General features: G+C 31.8%; 2 protein-coding genes across 4 annotated transcripts; both read left to right on the forward strand.

Moving 5' to 3' along the window:
• Positions 1–43: 43 nt before the first annotated feature.
• LOC135128096 (high affinity cationic amino acid transporter 1) lies at positions 44–3,537 on the forward strand. Of its 3 annotated transcripts, none has more exons than XM_064054933.1 (12): positions 44–533; positions 608–932; positions 986–1,269; positions 1,321–1,458; positions 1,546–1,700; positions 1,752–1,993; positions 2,047–2,196; positions 2,262–2,420; positions 2,475–2,665; positions 2,716–2,872; positions 2,922–3,104; positions 3,163–3,537. In XM_064054933.1, exons 2-12 carry the CDS (start codon positions 788–790, stop codon positions 3,300–3,302), a joined length of 1,944 nt encoding a protein of 647 aa, XP_063911003.1. In that variant the 5' UTR covers positions 44–533; positions 608–787; the 3' UTR covers positions 3,303–3,537. The 3 variants fall into 3 exon arrangements, with proteins under 3 accessions (XP_063911003.1, XP_063911002.1, XP_063911004.1); XM_064054932.1 differs by having other exon boundaries at positions 687–932; XM_064054934.1 differs by having other exon boundaries at positions 706–932.
• A 4,916-nt stretch (positions 3,538–8,453) lies between these two features.
• On the forward strand, positions 8,454–11,164 carry LOC135128241 (uncharacterized). Its single transcript, XM_064055139.1, has 2 exons — positions 8,454–8,474; positions 10,862–11,164. The coding sequence occupies exons 1-2, from the start codon at positions 8,454–8,456 to the stop codon at positions 11,162–11,164; spliced, it is 324 nt and encodes a 107-aa protein (XP_063911209.1).
• The last annotated feature ends 12,617 nt before the right edge of the window (positions 11,165–23,781 follow it).

Genomic DNA, 23,781 nt, shown 5'->3' on the forward strand with positions numbered 1-23,781 from the left:
CAGGAACGTTGTTTTATTTGACGATATAAAATATACTATCGATTCTACTACGTGCACAGTTAAGTAAAATATTAACCTGTTTCGTTTCAAGCAGCGTATAGCACAGGGCAGTGCACTGCTTTTTTACCTTTCGAAAGAATAAGGTCGGTTTTTACGATTCACAACGAAGAAGATAAAAGTTCGATGAAATTGTATGTTGCTGAAAACACAAAAAAATATTTCGTAAATGAATTGAGGTGCGTGAATGGAATAGAAAATATATGTATTAGATCTCATTAAGTTAATGAACTTAAATGATATGAAACTGAGTGATTAGTCTAGCTCAGGTCCCAAATAAAGGAATTTTCTTAGCAGCGCTTGCGTGTGAAATCCTATCGATCGAATAATGCAGCAGTAATGCGGAAGATTTATATTTTACTTAAAATCAGTAGCCTAAAATAGCTAATTTTGTTTATAAAATACTGTGATATATAATTTGTTAGTCTAATGTTAACCGCAGATAAAACAGAGTGTAAATACTGGAAACCATTTTGGTAAGTTGATGCCTAATCAAGCACAACGTTCCCTCGCACAGCTTCTGAATATTAAGTTTCATAATTAATTTCAGATTGCATAACAAATATGAAATGATGACAACAATAGCAGTGCTTAATGTTGTTAATTACCTTGACACATTTTGCTTTTAGGTTAACTCAGTTATTTCAGTTTCAATTAAGCGCCGGGACAATATAAATAAAGTACAATAAATTTTACGATTATGGACTTTATGTGACAAATACATTAAAAAATGAGTTTATTGCAAGAATTCTCTGCTCTTTCTATCCACCTGTCATTGGGTTTGACGGTACTTATTGGACTGACTGCCTCACAATTTTCTGGTGCTATCACCATTGCTGCATTACCCATTTCTATAATATCCATCGTATTGTCAGGTTAGTCCAAGAAACTTTTTTTTCAACTAAATAAAAAATACGAGATATTTTAGCTTTATGTGGAACGTCCTTAAATACGACTGATACCACATATAAGAAACGAAAATTATGTGATATTTTAGACTTCTTTAAAATATGGATCGAGGTATTAGAACTTTTAGCTGCATCAGCTACATGTGCTAGAATTGCGAGCGCAACTGTCGATTATATTACCAACGAGAAGTTAAGAGAATGGTTTCTTGGTATAGAATCGCATTCTCTTGGTGAACCCTGGCCTGATGTTTTAGGCGTTTCTGTGGTTATTGTGGTTACAGGACTATTTATGTTAGGACTTGAGGTACTAAATTATTGTGAAACAAAAATTATCGTACATATCCTTGTTTTGTAGAAGTCGCCACTGTTTACGTCACTGTTACTCCTAACTGTTTTAATCACCTTCGTATTTTTTATTTCGATCGGATGTGCAGAGACGATTATCACCTTAACGAAATGGAGCGAAGATTTTAAATTATGTTCACTGCAATCTGTAAGTAATTCTTTGTATTGTGTAAAATAAGTTACATGTGTCTTCAAAAAACAGAAACTAGTTATACACTATCAACTTTGGTTTTAGATAGTATCTGCGGCAGCAATGTGTTCATATGGATTTATCAACACTTTTCCAAAAATCACTAAACACAAAATTTTAAAAATATCTACAATGGTCCTGGTACCTTTATTTCTGTACACGTTCACAATAATGGTTTTCACACTCATGTCCCATTATAAGTAAGACATAAGTAATGATAATTTTTATTGTCTTAATGTGATGATTCTTAGGGAACTTTATGGTACAGCGACTCCATTTTTACGGATATTTGAACTGAGGGATGTTGATTGGGCCAGGCTGGTGATGTCAATTTGTATCATATGTATAGTGTGTCTAGCACTGACGGAAATTTTTCCCAGTTTGTATGCATTATTTGAGACGCTAGCCAGTAAAGAGTGGCAGATTTTTTTGGCTTCTTTACAGTACAGAAATTCTTTTACTGGGGCTCCCCTACTTACCATTTTTGCTGCAGGTAACAGTGGATTTCAAACTCAAGTTGTAGCATAATGGAAAAATCAATTTTAGGTAGTTTGGCAGCGATTTTAGCGTTTGCTTGCCCCTTGGCGTACCTCGTAAAAATATTAAATGCATCAACATTATTAAAATGTATCGTTAAATCATTGTTGGTGCTATATTACTACTATCGTCCAGAATTCAGAAACGAATCGTATTTAGGTAGATATAACGAAAATCTAATTTTTTTTTTTTCAAAAACCTGTACTGCACCTAACAATTTTCAGTAAGCTCAACGAGCACCCAGTACAGCAAACTGAAGCAGTCCTCAAAAGGACAAAAAGGAGCTCCCCCAAACTTAAAAAAAAGAGTTTCCGGCATCATCTCCGGTTGGAAGAAAAACGTTTCACCTAACAGTATTAATTCTAACAAACATCGCACTCCAAGTTTGTAACTGGATGACAATTGTCGTAATGTAGTCTTCAGTTTGTTATTTGCAGGAGCAGGATCTACACAAGATGATGAATATTTACTTCTAAATGAGTACTGTGACAAATCTGTTGATGTTTCAAACGATGATAGTTCAGATGACAACGAGGAAAAAGAATCGGTTTTGTCCAGTGATGCCGAAGATTCCTATACTTCTACAGATATAGATGTTATAGTTCAAGAATATAAGGATAAAATACAGGTGAGATTTTTGTAATTAATCTATAAATATTCCATATGAAATTTTTCCAGGTTGCAACCATCGACAATTTCAACGAAAATAAATATCCAACGTATGTAACAGCAACAACAGTAATAATATTTTTAATGATCATAGCAATAGCTACAATAAGTTTATCTCAAGTAATAGTGTGGAGACTTTATAATTTATTGTGGCCGTGTTTTACAGGTTTGTACACTCGTTGTGTAATTTGTATTACAAATAATTGTTATTCTAGTTTCTGTTTTTTCTACGCTTATAATATTAGTAATGCCCAAAAATGCATACCAGTCAGAAGATGGACTACTGCCGAACTCTGTGACACCACTTTGTAACATAGTTGCTATTCAATTACATATCGTTCTAATAGCTACCTTAATGACAGATATTTGGCCAGGATTTATTTTCTGGTTATGTGTAGGTACGAACTTACCACAAATATTTTTGTTATCCTAGCAATAATGAATGACCTGTTTAAGGGTGCCTTCTGTTTTGGAGATGTGAATGCTGTACCTGTGATGGATTGTTAAGCCATAATCAAAAAACGAAACTTAATATTACCGAAAATATCGCTGAGTATACTGATAATTACGTTGATACTATTTTAATAGCTAGATGACAAGAGCATGACGATTACGATGAAGAACATTTAATTTTAGAGTCGGATGACGAAGATAATATTTAAAATTGTACATTATTTTGTATAAAATTTTTCATTGTAAATATATGATTTTCATAATCAAAATAAAGTAGTCGTAGATTGTAGATATTATATATTGTAATAATTTTTGCAATACTCTGCAATAAGTTTAGTTTGTTGACCAATGAGAAATGTTGTGTTTCATGTATTTAAATATATTTCATACAATAAAAAATTTGCTTATAATGCCTTCGAACTTTGAAATGCCCTTATGTCCTAATATATAAGTACATATATATTTTAATACTAACTTCCGAAACACGTATCACACGTATTCTTTCAGAATTTTAAGTTATACATTAAATTAAGTAAATTAAAATTTTGCTGAATCTCTCAATATATGTGCAAAAAATTTGTACTACTCTTTTCAAATAAAAACTAATGAACCTGACCCATTGCATCAAAATTATTTTAGTACAAACGTCACGTAAACTTAGGCAAGGTTTTATCTATTGCGTGACAGATAATTCTTAAATCAGCTCTCATCCACATTTGCGTAAATGTTACTATTTTACGTACAGAATTTCAACAAACCTTGTATATATTTACATAGGTTTCTTTCAGCTTTCCCACAATTACTGTATTAGATTACAAGTACATTTGTGATCATTGAGGGTGTACGACATGTGAAATCGTGTTAAAAAATTCAGATTGTCATCTTGTAAAGTAGGTTAAATATTCCTTTAAAAGCAGCAAACAATTGTCAAAAAATTAATTTACTTTAAATTGTTTATCAAACTTTGATGGTTTGAGCACCATCGAGATTCCACTATTTTTAGTTCTTAACATTTATTTATTTTCTGTTTTTAGTATCAAGTGAAAATGACAGTAAATAACATTTCTTTCATTACATTACATTCCCTCTGAAATTTAAGTTATGGTATCACTACCATTTCAAAATTTCACTGGCTATCAGTCTTTATCTGTTATCTTGGACACATTTTCCTCTGTTCTCGCGTACACGATAAAAAACGGGGTGAAAAGTTTAAAATAACCGATGAGTGAAACATTAAACTCACGAACTTCTAGTGTTACCTTTGAGAAAATCTAAGATAACTGTAATGTAATATTGAAATATATGGAAAATGAGATCTGCAAAATAAGAAATGAGATCTGCGAAAAGAGAATTGAAATGTGCGAAATGGGAAATAAGAACTGAGATATGCGAAATAAGAAATGAGTTGTACAAAACGAGAAAGGAAAAATATGCAAGCGAAATAAAAAACGGGAAATGCGAAATGAAAAATATGGAATGCGAAATAAAAAACGAGAAAAGAGAAAGGCGAAATGAGGAAAAATGAGAAACGAGAAGTAAATGTGAAGTTAGAAAGAAATGCGAAATAAGAAATATGAAATGAGAAATCCGAAATGAGAAACATAAAATGAAAAATGAGATTGCCGACATTAATTAACAAATGCAATGGTAATTCTGTTTTTCCGGATTGCTTAAAAATTGCTTCGGTCATTCCCCTACAAAAACAAGTCTTAATGATATAAACAATTATCGACCAATATCTTTGCTTCCTGTCTTCTCAAAAGTATTTGAATCATTAATGTTTAATCAAACACTAAAATATTTTGACAATAATAAATTATTTTTTAATTATCAATATGGATTTCGTAAAAGTTTATCAACCGAAAAAGCTGTTCTTTCTCTTATTAACAATGTGGTTAAATGTTTACAATATAGTGAACATTTTTTTGCTACATTTCTAGACCTCCTAACAAAAATAAAGTTATATACAGAATACCACAGGGTTTCATCTTAAAGACTCTGTTGTTTTTGATTTACGTCAATGACTGACCTAAATCTTTCTCCCACTTTTCAACGGTATTGTACGCACATGATATGACAATTGGCAAAAGAGAGAAATCACCCCAGTCAATAAAAACATCTTTAAATAACATCTGTACGGAAGAAACTCAACGGTTTTTATCCAATAAACTTTGTATAAATAAAACTAAATAAGAAAACATGGTGTTTATTTAAAAAAACTAACGTATCCGTCAATACCGACCCTTCCATTAAATTTCTTGGCATACTATTGGACTCAAAATTACTGAAATAGGAAATAACATGTGCGAAATGAGAACTCAGTTGTGCGAAATGAGAACTGAAATGTGCAAAATGAGAAATGAGATATGTAGAACGAAAAAGGAAAAATATGCAATGCGAAATAAAAAATAGGAAACACGAAATGAAAAATGTCCAGTAAGAAATAAAAAACGAGAAATGAGAAATGGGAAATGAGCAATCGTGGATAAATGAGAAATGACAAAGGCCAAATGAGAAATGGGAAATGCGAAATGCAAAATGAGAAATGCGAAATGAGAAAGCGAAATAAGAAATGCGAAATGAGAAATACGATTTGAGTAATGTGAAATGAAATATGCGAAGGGAAAAATTTGAAATAGGAAATGAGAAATAAGAAATGGGAAATGAGAAACGGGAAATGAGAAATGCGAAATGAAAAATGAAAAATGTGCAATGCGCAATTAAAAATAAGAAATGAGAAATGGGAAATGGGAACTGAGAAATCGGAAATGAAAACTGGGAGATGATAAATGGGAAATGACAAATAGGAAATGACAAATACGAAATGCGAAATGAGAAATAAGAAATGAAAAATGCGAAATGCAAAATGAGTAACGAGGATGCGAAAAGAGAAATGAGAAATGCCAAATGAGAAATGAGGAATGCGAAATAAGAAATACGACATGAGTAGTGTGAAATGAAATATGCGAAAGGAAAAATTTGGAATAGTAAATGGGAAATAAGAAATGGGAACTGAGAAATGGGAAATGAAAAATTGGAAATGATAAATAGGAAATGCGAAGACATGCGAAATGAGAAATGGGAACTGAGAAATGGGAATTGAGAAATGGGAAATCAAAGATACAAAATACGAAATAAGAAATAAAAACTGAAAAATACAAAATGCGCAGGGCGAAATGAGAAAGAAGAAATGAAATAATAATATCTAAATGAGAAATGAAAAGTAGGAAATGAAAAATGCCAAATGCGAAATGAGAATTAACTTGTGCGAAATGCTAATTGAGTTGTGCAGAATGAGAAATGAGAAATGCGAAATGAAAAATGAAAAATATGCAATACGAAATAAAAAATAAAAAATGAGAAATGAGAAATGCGAAATAAGAAATGCCATATGAGAAATGTGAAATGAGAGATACGACGTGAAAAACACGAAATGAAGAATTCGAAATGAGAAAGGAAAAATGAGAAACGCAAAATGAAAAATGAGAAATGCGAAATGAGAAACGCAAAATGCGAAATGAGAAATGGGATATGAGAAATTAGGAATGGAACATGGGATATTGGCAATGAGATATTGGAAACGAAAAATAAGAAATAGGAAATGAGAAATTCAAAATGAGAAATACGCAAAGGGAAATCCAAAACGAGAAACAAGAAGTGCGAAATACGAATTCCGACATGCAAAATGAGAAATGAGAAATGGAAAATGCGAAATGAGAAATGCGAAATGAGAAAGAAGAAATGAAAAAGGGAAATGAGAAATGCGAAATGAAAAATTAACAATGAAAAATGCGAAATGCGCAATACGAAATGAGAATCACGAAATGCGAATTGAGAAATAGGAAATGTGATATGTGAAATGTGAAAACAGAAATACGGAATGAGAAACGCAAAATGAAAAATGCAAAAAAATGCTAAATGAGAAATCAAAAACAGGAAATGGGAAATTGAAAATGTGAAATGCAAAATGCGGAATGGGAAGTGAGCAACGCGAAATGACCCATGTGAAATAAGAAATGCCAGACAGGAAATAAAAAATTGGTCTAAAGAGTTTAGACAGTGCTTCCCTCGCTGTCGGAAACGTGACGACTACATGCCTATTATGTTTTTTTTTCGCAGAAGATTTCAAAGCATTCGATTTTTTGTAGTTCCTGAGTAAACCAATAAAATAAATGTGCGCATTTATTTTTTTTTGAGTCACCCGGTATATGCAAATTCAAAAAATATGAATGGAATGATAAATTACAAGTACAGACTCATCATATTTTGTATATTCTAGATAGGATTTATTCGGCAAACTTTTGAGCTGACGTCATCAGTTTTTTTGGAGAAGATAACCAAATATATTTTGACTAAAAATTTATTATGTTCTTTATAACCTTAAAATATCTGCAAGATTCCAAAACATTCGGTTCTGTAGTTCCTGATTAAATCGATAAAATACATTTACGCATTCATTTTTTTTGGGTCACCCTGTATATGCAAATCCAAAAAATATGAATGGAGTGATAAATCACAAGTACAGACTCATCATATTTTGTATAGTTTAGATAGGATTTATTCGGCGAACTTTCGAGCTGACGTCATCAATTTTTTGGAGGGGATAAGCAAATATATTTTGAGTGAACATTTATTATGCAAGAGCATAATAAATGTTTATAATGATATATGTTGGTTATAAAGATATAACCTTAAAACATCTGCAAGATTTCAAAGTATTCGGGTTAGCAGATTCAAAATTAAATTATAAAATGTTGTTTTATAATTTTGATTTTTTTTTTCCAAAAATCTGGACGTTTCGGGTAAAAACTCAATTAGGAGTCGTCAACTACATGTGTAGGACTATATTATTTTAGACAATTTAAAACCCATTTATTATGTAGAATTTTGAAGTGACGTCATCGCATTAATGGTGGGGATGATTAGACAAATTTTGGTTAGTGTTTTACCATCTACATGATATTCCTAATATAAGTACAAAATTTCACAACAATCGGTCCAGTACTTTCGGAGATTATCTATCTAATAAAAATCCGGGACGGCAGACAGACGGACAGACGGACAAACGGACAAACGGAAATTGGAGACCTATTTCTTCGTCTTCTAGGGGTCATGAAAAATCGAAAAAACGTAAAAGTAGAGAGTCGGCCGACGGACTCGATTACAATACTTTCTTTGCTTACGCTCGGGAAGTAAAAATGAAAAATAAGAAATGCGAAATGCGAAATAAGGATGCTAATAAGAAATGAGAAATGTGAAACGCGAAATGCGCAAAGCGAAGTAAGAAACGCAAAATGAACAATGTGAAATGTGAAGTGAGAAATGCGAAATGAGTGAATAGCAAAAATGTTTTGTTACTATAGCGAAACAAGGTCGCTTTAAATTATTAAAATAACAGCAAGGTTTTGGGTGGAGAATTAAAAAATTTTCGTGAAGTACTTATGCATTGATATGAGTAGTAACGTGTTTGTCTATATTGCTTTTATATGCAAAAAGCCATCAATAAAAATCGTCCTCTGGTTGCCACTGCATTTTACCTGTGTTTGACATATTCCGATATAAGCATTAAACCATAAAAAAGACAGCTTACTCATCCAACGCAAACTTGAGGAAGTTTTTTGTCGATCACACCTCGTACATGTGCTCGTGTGCTTACGAATAATAAAATATGCACTTATCAATCATGGGAATAACTGTTTATCTTAATAGTAGATTTTTTTCTTGTTTTTGATGTTTTTATTACAGTTTTATTACAGTGTTTCTATGTCATAATGTGGGTAGTTAAGTGGAGGAACACCTACTGAGCTAAACTTCACCATGAATAAATTTGAGTGTATTTCGTTTGTAGGTACAATGTCAATTAACTTACGTCATATCAAATCATGTTTTAACTTACAATTGGTTAATAAATAAAATAAGCTCTTTCCGATTTGAGAACAACAAAGAAAAATGTTTAGTTTCGTCACTCAACAACTATTCTAGAATAACTAAACATGAAAGCAAAGTTTGTTTAATGAGCATCATGCATTTGCAATTAACTGTGTTACTTTATTTATTTCCTTACTTTGTTCGTTAAGTAATTTGTCTTAAATAAAATCACAAACCGTAAAGTGCAATAAACTGTTTTTTCAGAATTTGACATCTCCAATTTATACTTTTCATTAATTCACCAACACAAAATGATCATAACAACTTAATTGCCTATATTACAACATCAAATTTTATCTTCGTAATTTCCATTTTTGTTATTGTTTAATCTATTGTTAAAACTAAAAAATGATCAAATTAATCAATTTGTTTAACTGACTTTTTTAATTCAGAATATTAATTAAAAATTAAATATTTATAACATTTTAGACTTACGACATTAAACGCTTAGCAGGTCCTGTGTTGGTCCACTTAGTATTGTTAATGGTGCAATTTATCCTCGATATACTCGATAATCAAATGCACAACAAGTAAAACAAATTGTGTAATTTTTATGTAATCAATGTCTCATCATCTTTGATCCCCTCTTCAAGTTATACACACTACTTCGACACATGCGATCCAGACAGTTGTGCGGTAAATGTAAAAGTGTTCACATATTGTTCATGGAAATATAAACCAAGTTAAAGGTATTAAAAATATTTGCGACAAAATTTAGTACTTTGTTAGTAATAATTCACTAGGATAGGTTACCTTTTTCTTAAAATATCGCTATCCATTTCGTTATACAAACATTATACAATATTGTCACCATCACACATACCAGCAGCCACCGAAATCATATCTTTAACTTTCTCCGCGATCGATTACAGGTGATATGTGGGTAATTATTCAGAGCATATTTTTACATAATAAAATTACTTTCTGCGTAAACATTTGTCTACCCGTGATCTATGTGTACGAACGATAATAAAATTATACAAAATTAAAATGAAAATGCGTTTATAAATATCCATAAGTTCACGACAAAACCGGAAGGAATCGTAAATGGAAGTATAAAATTTTCAATAAAGAAACGACTACGTTTTCACTTTCACACTGAAGCCAATATTGATTACACCAGCTTATTGCCTGAGGATCCGGAATGTTTTTCATTTCAAGAAACAGTTTCTTGGGTAAGATTTATAACTAAAGGTGTTGGTGTTCTTCAAAGTGTTGTAAATACACAAACGATACTCTTCCGTGTATTGTGAAAAGAGCTCTCTCGACAAAATAGCTCCGAAAATATAAGAAAGTGTCAAAACTGATAAAACGGGATTTTAAATAAAGCTTAACATCCAACAACTTAATTTCATCTATTGGATTTCATTATATTGTATATAATTATAATCTATCATATATTCTTGTTTACGGGGAAATAAAATGTCAGAGTTATGTATTTGATTTTTTCAATAACAAGTTTATTTGTGTACAAGAGATTATAGTTTCCCATTCCAACTTTTGGCATAATGATAATAATAACATTATTAATGTTAGAATTTAATTCGTAATTTAACACCATTTGCCTGAGGTTCCTGTACGTGAAACTCGTTTGCGTTTTTTCCTTTTTCTCCTTGCTAAATGCTCTGAACATTAACAAGTTCCGCATCAAAAGATATAGGTTTTTTCATTTTAAATCTTAATTTAAAAAGAAAACTCATAAAAGAAGCATTCTTGGCTTTTTCATTTCAGGGACAATTCAAACTCAACATCACAATATTTGCTATTTTTGCAGATGAACTTCCACCTTTTGGTGCTTCTTGTAACGTTACCATTCGTATTAAGTCAATCATTTTTCCCACAAAACGACTTAGAGCATGAAGATGTCCAAAGAACAGCTGCGCAAGAAGAACTTCTTCCGCCTCATTTAAAAAATCCGTTCTACCAGAATCCCAAAATCAGAGCCGCACTTGCCAAGAGCTCATGGTTCGGGCCTGGAGAACGTCCTATAAAGGCCAGAGACTCTCATAAAATTCCTCGGAAAGAAATTTTCACAGTTCTGAATCACGCAGGACTCCTACCTCAGCAACGGATCTAGTTACAATCAACCACTGTCAACAGCACCACTTGTTAGAAGGAATTGAATAAAGACGGGTCAGATGGAATATTTATATTGTAAAGAATAACGGCTCTAATGGAAACTGGCAAGGTTCACTTAGCTACCTAATTTCGTATTGTGATATCTAATGTATATATAGAAAAAAACAATAAGAAAATTAAAACAAAAATCTATAGAGTTTTTTCTTTTTTGGGGTGTGATTGCAGTGACATTTAGCTCAAGAACTGTAAGTTAAGAATTTTATTAATCAATAATGCCCATCAATAATGCCCATCAATACGTACCTAGATAGATCTGAAGTACTACATATCAAAAAAGGGTTTTAAATAAATCTATAATACAGTAGGTCCTATACAGTTAAATCTTATGGTAAAAATGAAATTATTGTGTACTTTTTTTCAAAACGTTCTAGTATAGTTTGCCCTTTCTAATGTATTGCTTGAAATTTTTCACAATTACTATTTATCGTTTTTTCTAAAAGCTGCAAACAATTCAAACCACACATTTTGTCGGAAATTTAGAGAAACTAAAATGATTGGTTTTAATATCAGAATTTTCGACTCGTACAACACAGTTCACTATGCAGTTTCTAAATTCGGAAAACGGTCGGAAATTTTCTTTGAAGGGTTGGTTGACAGTGTATTAAAATGCATTGCCCTTTTTCTTCTTTATATCAATTTCTGCTTCCTCCATTAGACTAATTTTTTCGCAAACATTCAGAGTTTAAAATTTTTTTAGACCCACCCTATATCTTATACCACAAAAACCGAAAAGGAAAATAAACTAAAATTAACAACGTAACTTTAGATCGCATAAACACTGTCACATTTGAGAAAAGGCATATACGGACCCTGCGGATAAACTTGTAAATAATTTAATCCAGCACTACCAGGTATAATCGCAATTTATTCAAGAGCAATGTTAGACTGTGATGGATGTTAACAAAACTTAGAATTATACATATGACATTCAATTCGTTTTCGTTAAGAACGAAATTCTTTGAGATCAGAACAAAGAGTTCTGTCGAGGGCGCTTGTCCAATCCGAGATGAAAATATTCAACTATTCAAAGTTCGCATTAAAGAGATTCTACAGAGTTTACTTTAAGGAAATCACAAGAAAAACTTGTTCTGAGTGTTCACCAGCTTCATATATGCGAACGAGATATCTATTTTTTTCTAATGATGGCTAAATATTAAATATTGTTACGAAATAAACCCTATGGGTTTTCTAGTATGTGCGGCGATGACGGGTGACTCATCGCCGGTGACGGCGCCCGGTTGGCGTCCGCTAAAGAAAAGCCTGAAAGCGGAAGTCGCGATGGACAATCCAGAAAGACCTCGACTGCGGAACTTCTAACACTTAAATAGAGGCCACCTTCGGAATTATTATTATTCAGTTAACGAGTTGAGTCCAGTCAAGTATTTGTACTTCACAATAACAAAAAGTAACAAAAATATTGTAGTGTCCTGTTTTATTTATTTTTTTTTTTATAAAAAAACAAAACGAAATTTTTATATTTTTATTGTTTATAAATTTTCGAAAATAACTTAATTTTTTTTATTTAAAATTTGAGGTAAATTTGGTGTGATATATTTTTCGCTTCGAATTAACCTTTGATTAGTTTATTTTAACTTAAGGTATATTTTCATACGGCAATAACATTGCGATTTTTTTTTTCACTAAAATAGTAACAATCGGAGAAATATATAAATAAATAAAAAATTTCAATAAATAGTAGTGCCTAAATACTTATGGATGGTATTGTAAATGTTCATATAAAACTTGTGATGGAACTTAACTTACTTACGTTTAACCCGTTTTGTTTTTATAACAATCTATAGCAAAGTTCTGAATGTTTTTTTAGGACAATCACAGTCTCTCAACCAACATTTAAAATAGTTTATTAATGGCAGAAAAGACCTTGAAAATTTTCATCAGTGAAATTAATATCGCCGTGACTCGAAAATATTTGATAATTAATATTTTCTTAACAAATTGGTCTGAAGTCATACAGACAGGATTCAAATAAATTCAATGTGAAAAAAAATGTCGACAAGGGTGGAATCGAACTAACGCGAACGGAGCTCAAGTTCTGTTAAGAAAGTAAGACATCCACACGTCCACCGACAACCGTTATGCACGCAACCAAAATATCAGCTATGCGCACAAAAATTTTTGTAAAGTAATTGTGATAAAAATCAAGATAGACTCATAAACCACAAATATAGGATTATGTTATATTATAAAGTGTAAATATGAGTTTACACAAAAAAAGAGTTTACGTCAATTAATTGTTGGTGGAAATGATTACATAAATTTTGGTTAGCACGATATTCTTAACTAAATGAGGCAATTTATTTTATTGATTAAATTCTCGAAATTTTGGGAATATAGTAATGTTATTATTAGTGTTGCACTGCATCTATCCAAACTGATACATGTGTCCTTGCAAAAATGTTGATGACATCATCACAAACTTTTGTAAAGGAAAAGTCTCTTAAAACATATACGTAGCACCTTTTTTACATATATTTTGTCATTACATACATATCTTTATTTTAACTTATAGGGGTCTTTATAAAAAACAAACTTAGCACAATCAAATTTTATAAATTTTCGAAAAACCTAGGTATGTTTTATTGTATTTAGGGACGAGGGAATATCTTATTTATGAAATAAGAATTTTAATTAAAGACAGAAAAATATGTTAAAATTTGGACCCCAGAGCAGGTATTAATGTGGAAACAAAAATAGAATGAATAAAGAATCAAATTCTGGAAAATTTAATTCCAAAACAAGTTTATCCTGACACAGTATAGGCCAGTGCCGAAGCCTTTGAAAATGGTAAAAAGTGAAAAAAAAATAGAACAGGATGATACCCATTGGAAAAGGAAGAAAATATAACAAAAATAAAAGGAAAAATAATTTACGGGCGATTTGAGGTCGGGAAGTGGAAGAGGGTGAGCGTTTAAGGGTAGAAAACGGTTTATCACGATTTCTGGCAAAACTACAAGTCCTATCGCAAAAAGTTAAAGGGCAAAGTTGTAGGTAATAAAAATATCTACAACTTTTGTATTTACACTTTCTTTACATAACCTCAAAATTTATGCGAAAAATGCAAATAACCGACTTTTTGGTTTTTTATTTTTATCTCCCACAAACAAAATTTTTTTTTTCGCGAAATTTGATGAAAACTTATCTATTTATGTTTCAAACTCACTGTAATTTTTTTGATTCAAAATATTTATTTTTTCGCCTTATTTTGATTTAATATTTTTTTTAATTTAATAATTACTTTTCCAACAGGCCGAGAGGCCCAATTACAGGAAAAGGGGACATACAAAAACACCCAGAGACAGAGCGGGAATCGAACCCACGACCCAAGGTGTAGTGGGCAGATGCCAAGCCACCTCACCCACCGGGTCCTCAAAAATATCGAAAAACCACCTTAATTTTCGATCGAAAATTCTCACGTCAAAATATCTGCTTTTAAAAAAAAATCGGTCTACTTTTTGTTCGCTGAAATCTCTACTTTCTGGTGGTGTAAAAAGCATTATACATTACTATGACAAATTTTCACAGGAAATCCAAAAAAACGAAGAAACTCGAATTCAAAAATTTGTTTCTTAATTACTATGTAAAATTTGGAGCTGTTTATTAAAATTTACACGTTAATTACTCGAAAAACGTAAGATTCCATGTTACATTGATAAATTAAAAAATTGCAAATCGAAATATACTACTATAATTAACAACCAAATAAGTTAATAAACTTAATACTTTATAAGACATCTACAATATTTTGTTAAAGTTGTAGGATAATTTTTAAATTATATGCATAGGTGCCTGTTTAATGCAATTTTAAGATAACTTATATGTATACCTGAATGAACAACATCGTTTATAAAAATACCCGTGCAGGTTCAGTTACTTGAAGAGTATCGTGACGAATTGACTTATTTAAAAGAAACGTTTGGAATCTACAGTCACAAGGATTTTCCTGTAAACAAGCAGAAGAAGATGCTGATGCTGACATAATTAAGATCTCGATAGAAACTGCCAGAGATACTAATAAAACTGTCATAGCTGTGGATCAAGATATTGATCTTTTGGTCCTTTTGAATCAATTGAAACTTCGTAAATTCATTGTCTTCTAATATATAAAATTCTCGTGTCACAGTGTGTGTAACCAAACTCCCCCGAAACGGCTTGACTGATTTTTATGAAATTTTCTGTCTATATTCGGTAGGTCTGAGAATAGGTCGTAAACTATTTTTTATACCCCTAGGTGATAAGGGTGGCCCACCCAAATTTTTTTGCAATACGGTTGCAAGATGGCTGTTGAATATAATCATTATCGTACGATAAATTTGTATGTATAATTTATAATTTAATTTAATTATAATTTATTTATTTATTTTAATTTAGTTTTTTGTTGAACTACTAAAATATGCACTAGAAATAATTTATATGGCAAAACAGGCTAGTCAGACGATAAAAATTTGTCAAATTTGGCCAATATTTTTTATAAAAAACATGCAAACAAAGAAGATATCGCAAAAAATGGATTGCAATTAATCAAATATATTTCTAAATGTAAAAATGACAATATAACCCTGAATCAATTAAGATTTCTAAAATCAGTTGGCAAGAATTAAATCATCTTTCATATTGACAAATCTCTCACTAACAGAAGGGGTTTGTTTCATGGATTTTCAATTTTTTGGTTTATCAATGTAACATGGAATCTTACTTTTTTCGAGTAATTGAAGTGTAAATTTTAATAAATATCTCAAAATTTTACATGATTAAAAAAATTCGAATTCGAGTTGTTTCGTTTTTTTGGATTTCCTGTGAAAATTTGCCATAGTAATGTATACTTTTTTTACACCATCAGAAACTAGAGATTTCAACGAACAAAAAGCACACAGATTTTTTTAAAAAAGCAAACATTTTGAAATGAGAATTTTCGATTGAAAATTAGGGTGGTTTTTCGATATTAAATCAAAATAAGGGGGAAAAATAAATATTTTGAATCAAAAAAATTACAGTGAGTTTGGGACATAAATTGGTAACTTTTCACCAGATTTCGTGAAAATTTTTTTTTTGTGGGAGATAAAAATAATGTATGCATTTTTCGCATAAATTTTGAGGTTATGCAAAAAAAGTCTAAATACAAAAATTGTAGATCCTTTTATTACCTAGAAGAGTACACGAGATGCTACAAGAAGACTGGTTTTTTACAGAGACAACATTGATCATGCTGGTCCAACGTAATTTCTACACATGAAAAAATATTTTCGACATCGCAGGAAACACCTGTTGTAAAAATTTGGCGCCCGAATATAGTTAATATCCGCTTCAGTACTCAAAATGTTAGGCCCTGCCGGGCAAGTGATCGAAGGTCATTAGGTTTTTGGGGATGGATACACCGTGCTGGGTCTGGAGAACTAGTCCAAGTTTCACCGCCAAAATTTAAAGCACAGGCGCACTTAGGAGACCTTAAACTTTGGTTAGACTCCGTGCGAATCATTTACCCTGCTGAAGAAATGCCTGAAATTGTTATGGTGCAGGATAATAAATAGTTCAGTGACCACCATCCAGAAATTGTACGTTTAAATTGGCCACCGAAATCTCCAGATTTCAATCCTATTGAGAACCTTTGGTCCCAGATGGACTACGAATAAGGAATGTTAACGAGATACGTAATAATGTCTTCAACGTTTGGGAACAGTTAAGGAATAGAAACACTACTGTCAAAGTCTTATTGATAGCATGCATGCTAAGCTCCTCGAATATATAAATAATAACGGGTATTATACGTCATATTAATAGTTAGTCAATAAAGTTATGAAATATTTTTGTTCCTTATTTTTTATTTTACACCATATTTATTTAAGACTTAATAGATTATTATTGTTGAAAAACAATACATGTCACCGACGTTATATGTGGTATGGATGAAGTTTCATATGCCTAGGACTGAATAAAGACTGTCCACTTGTTGGTGGGGAAGATTAAACAAATTTTGGTTAACGTTTAATCAACTACATGATATTCCTAATAAGTATACATACGAAATTTGACAACAATCGGTCCGGTAATGTGTCTAATAAAAATGGATGCAGACGCCAGACAGACAGAAACGGGAGCTTAAGCTCAGGAAATACAATTACTTTCTTACAGACTGAATTTGGACAGTCATTCTCGGATTATTATTTTGATTTTGATAGTGTTTTGTGTCTTTATTTTTTGTGTTGTGGACTATGTTGAGTTCATGATGTAACCTTGATGAATTCATTTTGATTTAATCATGAATTAATAACCTAAATTTGACATGTTTCCCCAATTGTAATTATAATACTCATTTTGGTATCGTCAAAATTCAGGAAATTTTAACTTCAACCGAAATAAATGCATGGAATCGTGTGACAGAGGCGGAGTGACGGGACACACTCAAACTACGAGCTTCTCTTTCCTTGCCGTTTTCCCATGAATGTTTATCTGCAATTATGGATTTTCGACGAAAAAAAATGTAAAGAAACATAGATATAATTTTTGGTTGTTTTTTTTTTCTTTTTGGAAAAACTGTACGTGGTGGAATTTTTTAACTATTTTTACGATAATTAGCATCCGAAAATCTATCATTTATTAATTTCTTTTCGTCGCAGGCCTGTGTTGTTGACGTTTTTCTAATCTGTAATATGTGAAATTTTGACGATGTCGTCAACGCGTCTTTTTTTTGTTTGATTGTTTGTAAATTTACAGTTCATGTTAAGATCTTTAACTGTTCCTGGTTTTAATGCAATTTAACAGTCTTGAAATTATCCATATAAACCACATGTCAGGAAATTCACTCATTCAGGCTTCACTATTTTATTTTTCACGTTATATCAAAGTTTCTACTTAAGTTTTTACTTAAGTATTATACTATAACTACTATAACACACTTTTTAACTTCTCATTTAAGAGTGCTAATAGTTCATTTATGGCATTTAAACTAATCTTAAACGCTGACCCATTTTGAGAGAAAAGACCTTGAAATTTTCATCAGTGAAATTAATATCCTCGTAGACTCGAAGAACGGGAGGGCTATAATGTTTTCTTACAGGTTTAAAGGTACGTGTCCACTGGAGAGTGACTTGGCGAGAATTCGCGAGAGTTACTTTCAAGGGCTTGTCGATTTGAGAGGATATTTTGGCAAATTTTGCTCGCCGATAGATGTCGATCAGACAAAGCTCTCAAAACCCTGTCCACTACACAGTTGCACTTGCGAGGAAAATGGACCCTCTTTACTCGAACCGACAAAGAATTTATGATTTTACGAGCTTTTTGTTAATTTATTTTTCACGAAATACGGTAAAATATTGCAGCTGTGAAAACAGGTAGTAAGAGGACATAAATTATTATCTGGACCTAAAATTGTGCTAAGAAATACGCAAATGCACGATGCTATTTCTATTCATGAAAGAGTAATAGTAACATTACGATTTTTTTGTATCAGGTACATATGTAAAAGTATTATGTAAATCATTGAACAAAATAAGGTGTTCTCCATAGGTTATGTCACGTACATTTTGGGGTTTTTGGACCTTTCTTTTCTGTGTCACAGGTTGTCACATTCATATGATCCCACCCTCTATTATAATGTCATATAATTTTAATGTAGAGTTGATTTTGATTAAATCAACATTGCAATTATTACTCTTATTTAATATTATGTAAAATCTTCTTCCCACTATCTCTTAAAAATGTAAAAAATTGGTCGAAAGTTGTTTCGACAGAACTTCCCTCGCACCGAAAGAACTATGAAACATATCTAACATTTTCGAGTTGAGTTTTTTCTTTACACAATTTTGTGATGACGTCATCAACATTTTTGCAAGGTCACGTATATCAACTTGGATTGGTGCAGTATAATACTAAAAATAACAGTAGATGAATATGAATGCAGTGATAAATCACAATTAAAAACTCAACATATTTTGCACACTTTGGATAGAATTTATTCTGAAAAATTTTGAGATGACGTCATCAAGTTTTTGTTGGGAATAAACATATATGTTTTGATTAACAATTTACCACGCTTACAATAACCTTAAAATGTCTGGAAGATTTCAAAGTACCTATTCAGTTTTGCAATTCTTGTGTTATTCAGGAAACTAAAATCACGCATTCATTTTTTTTTGAATCGCCCTGTATAAGCAAACCTAAAAAATATGAACACAATAATAAATTACAAGTATTATACTGATCATATATATTTTGCACATTTCGGGTGGAAATTATTCGGCAAAATTTTGAACTGACGTTATCAATTTTTTGGAGGGGATAAGCAAATATATTTTGATTAAAAGTTTATTATGCTTATCATAACTTTAAAACAGCTGTAAGAATCAAAATTAAATTGTAAAATGTTGTTTTATGTTTTCTTTTCCAAAAATCTGGAATCGACCCAGTACTTTTGGAGATCATCTGTCTAATAAAAATCGGGACGGCAGACAGACGGACAGACAGACAGACGGAAACTAGAGACTTATTTTTTCGTACTCTAGGGGCCATGAAAGGTCGAGAAAACGTAAAAGTAGAGAATGGGCTGACGGAAATAACGATGTTTGAAAATTGTTAATATTTTAGTTTTGTTTTTATAAACACTCAGCATATTAGAAATTAATTTAATTGATACCATAGCAAAGCACGTACTTTTGTTTACCTCCCCATAAAATATTATAACACAGATCTTAAAATTAATACGATTGCGATTTTTTTGTGAACCGCTTCATTACAAAAATTTTTTAGAAAATTAGAATTAGGCATTCTATTTAAAAAAGTACGTTGAATATTACGCCTCAAAAACAGAACACTCTGTATAGTTGAAAATAATTTTAGTGTATGCTACGCGATTTCTATAGTCCGTTTTTTCCATATCGTGCAATTAGTTCTGCAGTTTGGTCTTTTGACCATCCAAATTTGGCCATGGCAAAGCTCACCACTCGCGGACAGAACTGTAGGAATTCGAAACGTGTTCGTATTGTGAAAGTACCTCCAGAGAGCAGTGGCGGCTTGTCCATAAGGTCGTTGGGACAATGCCCCCCCAAATATTTTTACGAATAAAAAACATTATTTTTTTATTACATATTATTCCATTTATTATTTGATAATTTATTTTTGATGATTTTTACCCTAAGCGAGGAGTAGATCCCGTCCACGTCCAAGCGCGATATGTTAACTCTGCAAAGAGACCCAGGTTTCCGTGCAGTCGGATTTCAGATTAGACTCTACGGTCGCTTATGGAGGCTGATAGCATATGTGGAAACTGCATTTACGCAAGACAGAGATAGGCTTTAGCGTGATTCAACATAGCAGACAAGGTACAGAATATCCTCGGCATACCTGCAATGGTGTCGACGGCCCAAGACTGTCGCACGCTTCCGATTTCGTACCAACACCACTAACCGATTAATTATCAGAGTAGAACAGTGTTTTTGTTAGATGTATTTTCTAAACATGGTCGGAAAGGTAATTTTGTGCTGAACAACCCTCAAAGGAGATAATATACATATGTCGTAAAAAAAAATTATTCGAATTTTTATTATCGTCCGGTGAACAATTAGAAAAATGAAGTGAATTCTAATTTTACATAGAAAAACGCGTAAGAAGCACCAAAAAATTGTTCCACAGATTTCTGTCGACAGATATTTAATTACGTCTACGATTAGATAACCTGCTTAGAATATGTAGAGGATCTAACTCTTTATAAAAGCCTCAGGTATTCGGAAATAATGGATACTTGGGACTTTGTCTTAAATCTTTCTTCGATTTTCTTGATTTCTCGATGAAAAGATTATCAGCAAAGAAATTTAAATGAGACATAATTTGTGGAACTTATGTTTCCTAAAAATTCACTGATCACTAAGCTAATTGATTCCCAAGTAAATTTTTCCATATCATTCAAATAGGCGTAGAACATTTGATCCTTCATTCGAATTTCAGGCCCAATAAAAATTCCTAAATATAGAAAACGTACATAATATGAAAAGTGAAATTCACTGTAATATTTCAGTTTTTACCTTGGTTTATGTTAGCAGCAGGAAGCTTAGGAAATATTGTTTTCAGATGCTGAAATGCTTTCCCTCTTGTATTTCACTTGCATAAGAAGCACATATGCTTGGTATATCCAGATTGGAAGCCAGTTACTAAAGCTACAATTTTTAAATCGTCTGTCAAATTGCACTCAAACTTTTTATCGTTAATACAGTTTAACGAGTGTTGAATATTCTCATATGTTTCTGCAGTTTGTATGGAGTATGCAGTCGGCAGTACTACATATTTATTCCCATTATGCAGTAGTACACCTTTAACTGGAACTACCTATGAAGAACAATCTCCAAAAAAAAATTTTTTGACGACGTAGGCATAATGTCTTATTAGATAGTTATTCAGCACAGAATAACCTTTCAGAATACATTTTCAGAATGCTTGTAACAAGAAATTTTTCTAAAATTGTTGGACTGTGTTATAATTACGAACTGGCAAAACAGCATTTCCAGGAATTATCACATGCATTGATTTTGTTTTTTGTTGTACTGCAATAGCAGTCTGTAGTTGGAACATTTTATAAGCAGTGCAACTTAGCGTCAACTTTTTTAAATCTTATTTGACCCCCCAACCTCTAGAATCACGAGCCGCCACTGCCAGAGAGGCACAGCTTTGGTTTCCAACTAGAGCCCAAGTTCTAGCAAATTTGCTACCCTGTCCACTGCTCGGTTACACTAGCGAGAGAAACGAGCGATTTGTACTCGACCGACAAATAATTTATGATTTTATGAGCTTTTTGTTAATCCTCTTTCAAGAAATTCAACTGAAATGTAAATGCTGGGAAAACAGGTAGCAAAAAGGGTATAGGTAAATTGTCTCCCGGGTTAGATTGGTAAGAGCGCTTAATACGACCGGCACCTGAAGATTATCATCCCGGCAGGTTATGATTCATCAAAGGACAATTACATGCAATGTTGTAGTGTGTAAAAACATCTATAAAATTATTGTCCCTAATAATTATATTTTCAGGTGAGGCAGGTATCAATTTATAAAAGCACTTGTGGATAAACACCGAAAATAAATATAAATATTAATTTTTGAATACTCATGCTACTTAACAATACATTTGTAGTACCTAATATGTAAATTATTATTAAAAATTCATTTAAAAACGTTATTTGAATAATAAAAAATGAATTTACTTCGTTGTGCATAGTTTAATCTCGTACTGCAACAAAATAATAATAATAATAATGAAGTATAATCAGAATCACTTATACAAACTATGATGTTTAATTATAAATTAAAAAAGTTAATCTAGTCTACTTTTCACATTACTTGCTTCAGATTTACGACAAATGAACATAATTTAGTCATTTATTTTCGTTTTACATTTTTTTTAGTATTTAATAATTTCATAAAAATGTGTTACCTATCTCAAAACGCTGTATAAATGTTGAAGTCAGGTAAACGATCAGATTTGGCCGAATTGCGTAGTCCTTTTCACGACTGTTTGCATAGAATCATAAACGTGTAAAATAAGTCGGCTTTACTCGAGAAATGATTTATGATGAACTGCTTACCAGGGGCGGCTTGTCCTATGAGGCAGGTGAGGCAGTGCCTCACCAATGAATTTTACGCCTTATTAGGATTTTTATTATTTTATACAGACACATTTCGGCCAATAATTTGTGTCTTTTTTCTAAAATTTTAAAAATAAATATAGAAAATTATATTCTTATTTTTATCTCGGTAGGTACTCGTTGCTCCCTTAATTAAACAGCGCGCTTAAATACTCGGCACAACATGTATTTTGTGACGCGAATGAGGCAGACTGGAAGCTTGCCTCTACAGCATATATAGAAATCATGTCGTTAATAGGCAAGCAACCTGCAATACACTCATAAGCGGTATGAGTTGAAAAAAGACAAAATTGAGGCTAGCCTCATTTCCGTGCTTGCAAAAGAGATGGACAACTATAATATTTGCGCGCGGGGAACGTGCGATTACAATGCAGTCTGCATTCGCAGGAGTATTCATAATTAGGCCGTTGATTGTTTTTCTACAAATCTGTGTGTGTATAAATTGATTCAAAATTTCGGTAACAGAATTTTGTCTTAAAAGTGCCTACGTTTGCGTGGATCGCGTTGGTGCTTTGTGCTTGTCATAATTTGATTTCGGTAATCGTTATTTAAGATTACGAGTAAATCGGAATTTTTCTCTACTAACGTTAAATGACAATGGCAGTTCTGTTTTTTCTACTTTCACGTATGATGATAAATTGTATGTAGTTAAGGAATTAAAACCGCCGGTTCCTGATTTGAGTAAATCGTTAATTGATCCATAAAAAAAAATTAAAATAAATCCGTATTTATATTTTATATTTTTTTCATTTTGTTTTTTATTATAAATCGAATTAGCTTTATTTTATGTTGTATTTGATCTTTTTCAATATGTTTTCTTTAAAGTTTATTTTAATTTTGTTTTTTGTTAGAAGTTATATTAGTTTTTTCTGACCACGCTTCCCTTTCCTTTTGTCCTGTCATTCTCATCCTT

Source organism: Zophobas morio, unplaced genomic scaffold (genome assembly GCF_036711695.1).
Source record: "Zophobas morio isolate AGI-343-1 ecotype UQ-CSIRO unplaced genomic scaffold, CSIRO_AGI_Zmor_V1 ptg000012l, whole genome shotgun sequence".
Lineage (NCBI taxonomy): Eukaryota > Metazoa > Arthropoda > Insecta > Coleoptera > Tenebrionidae > Zophobas > Zophobas morio.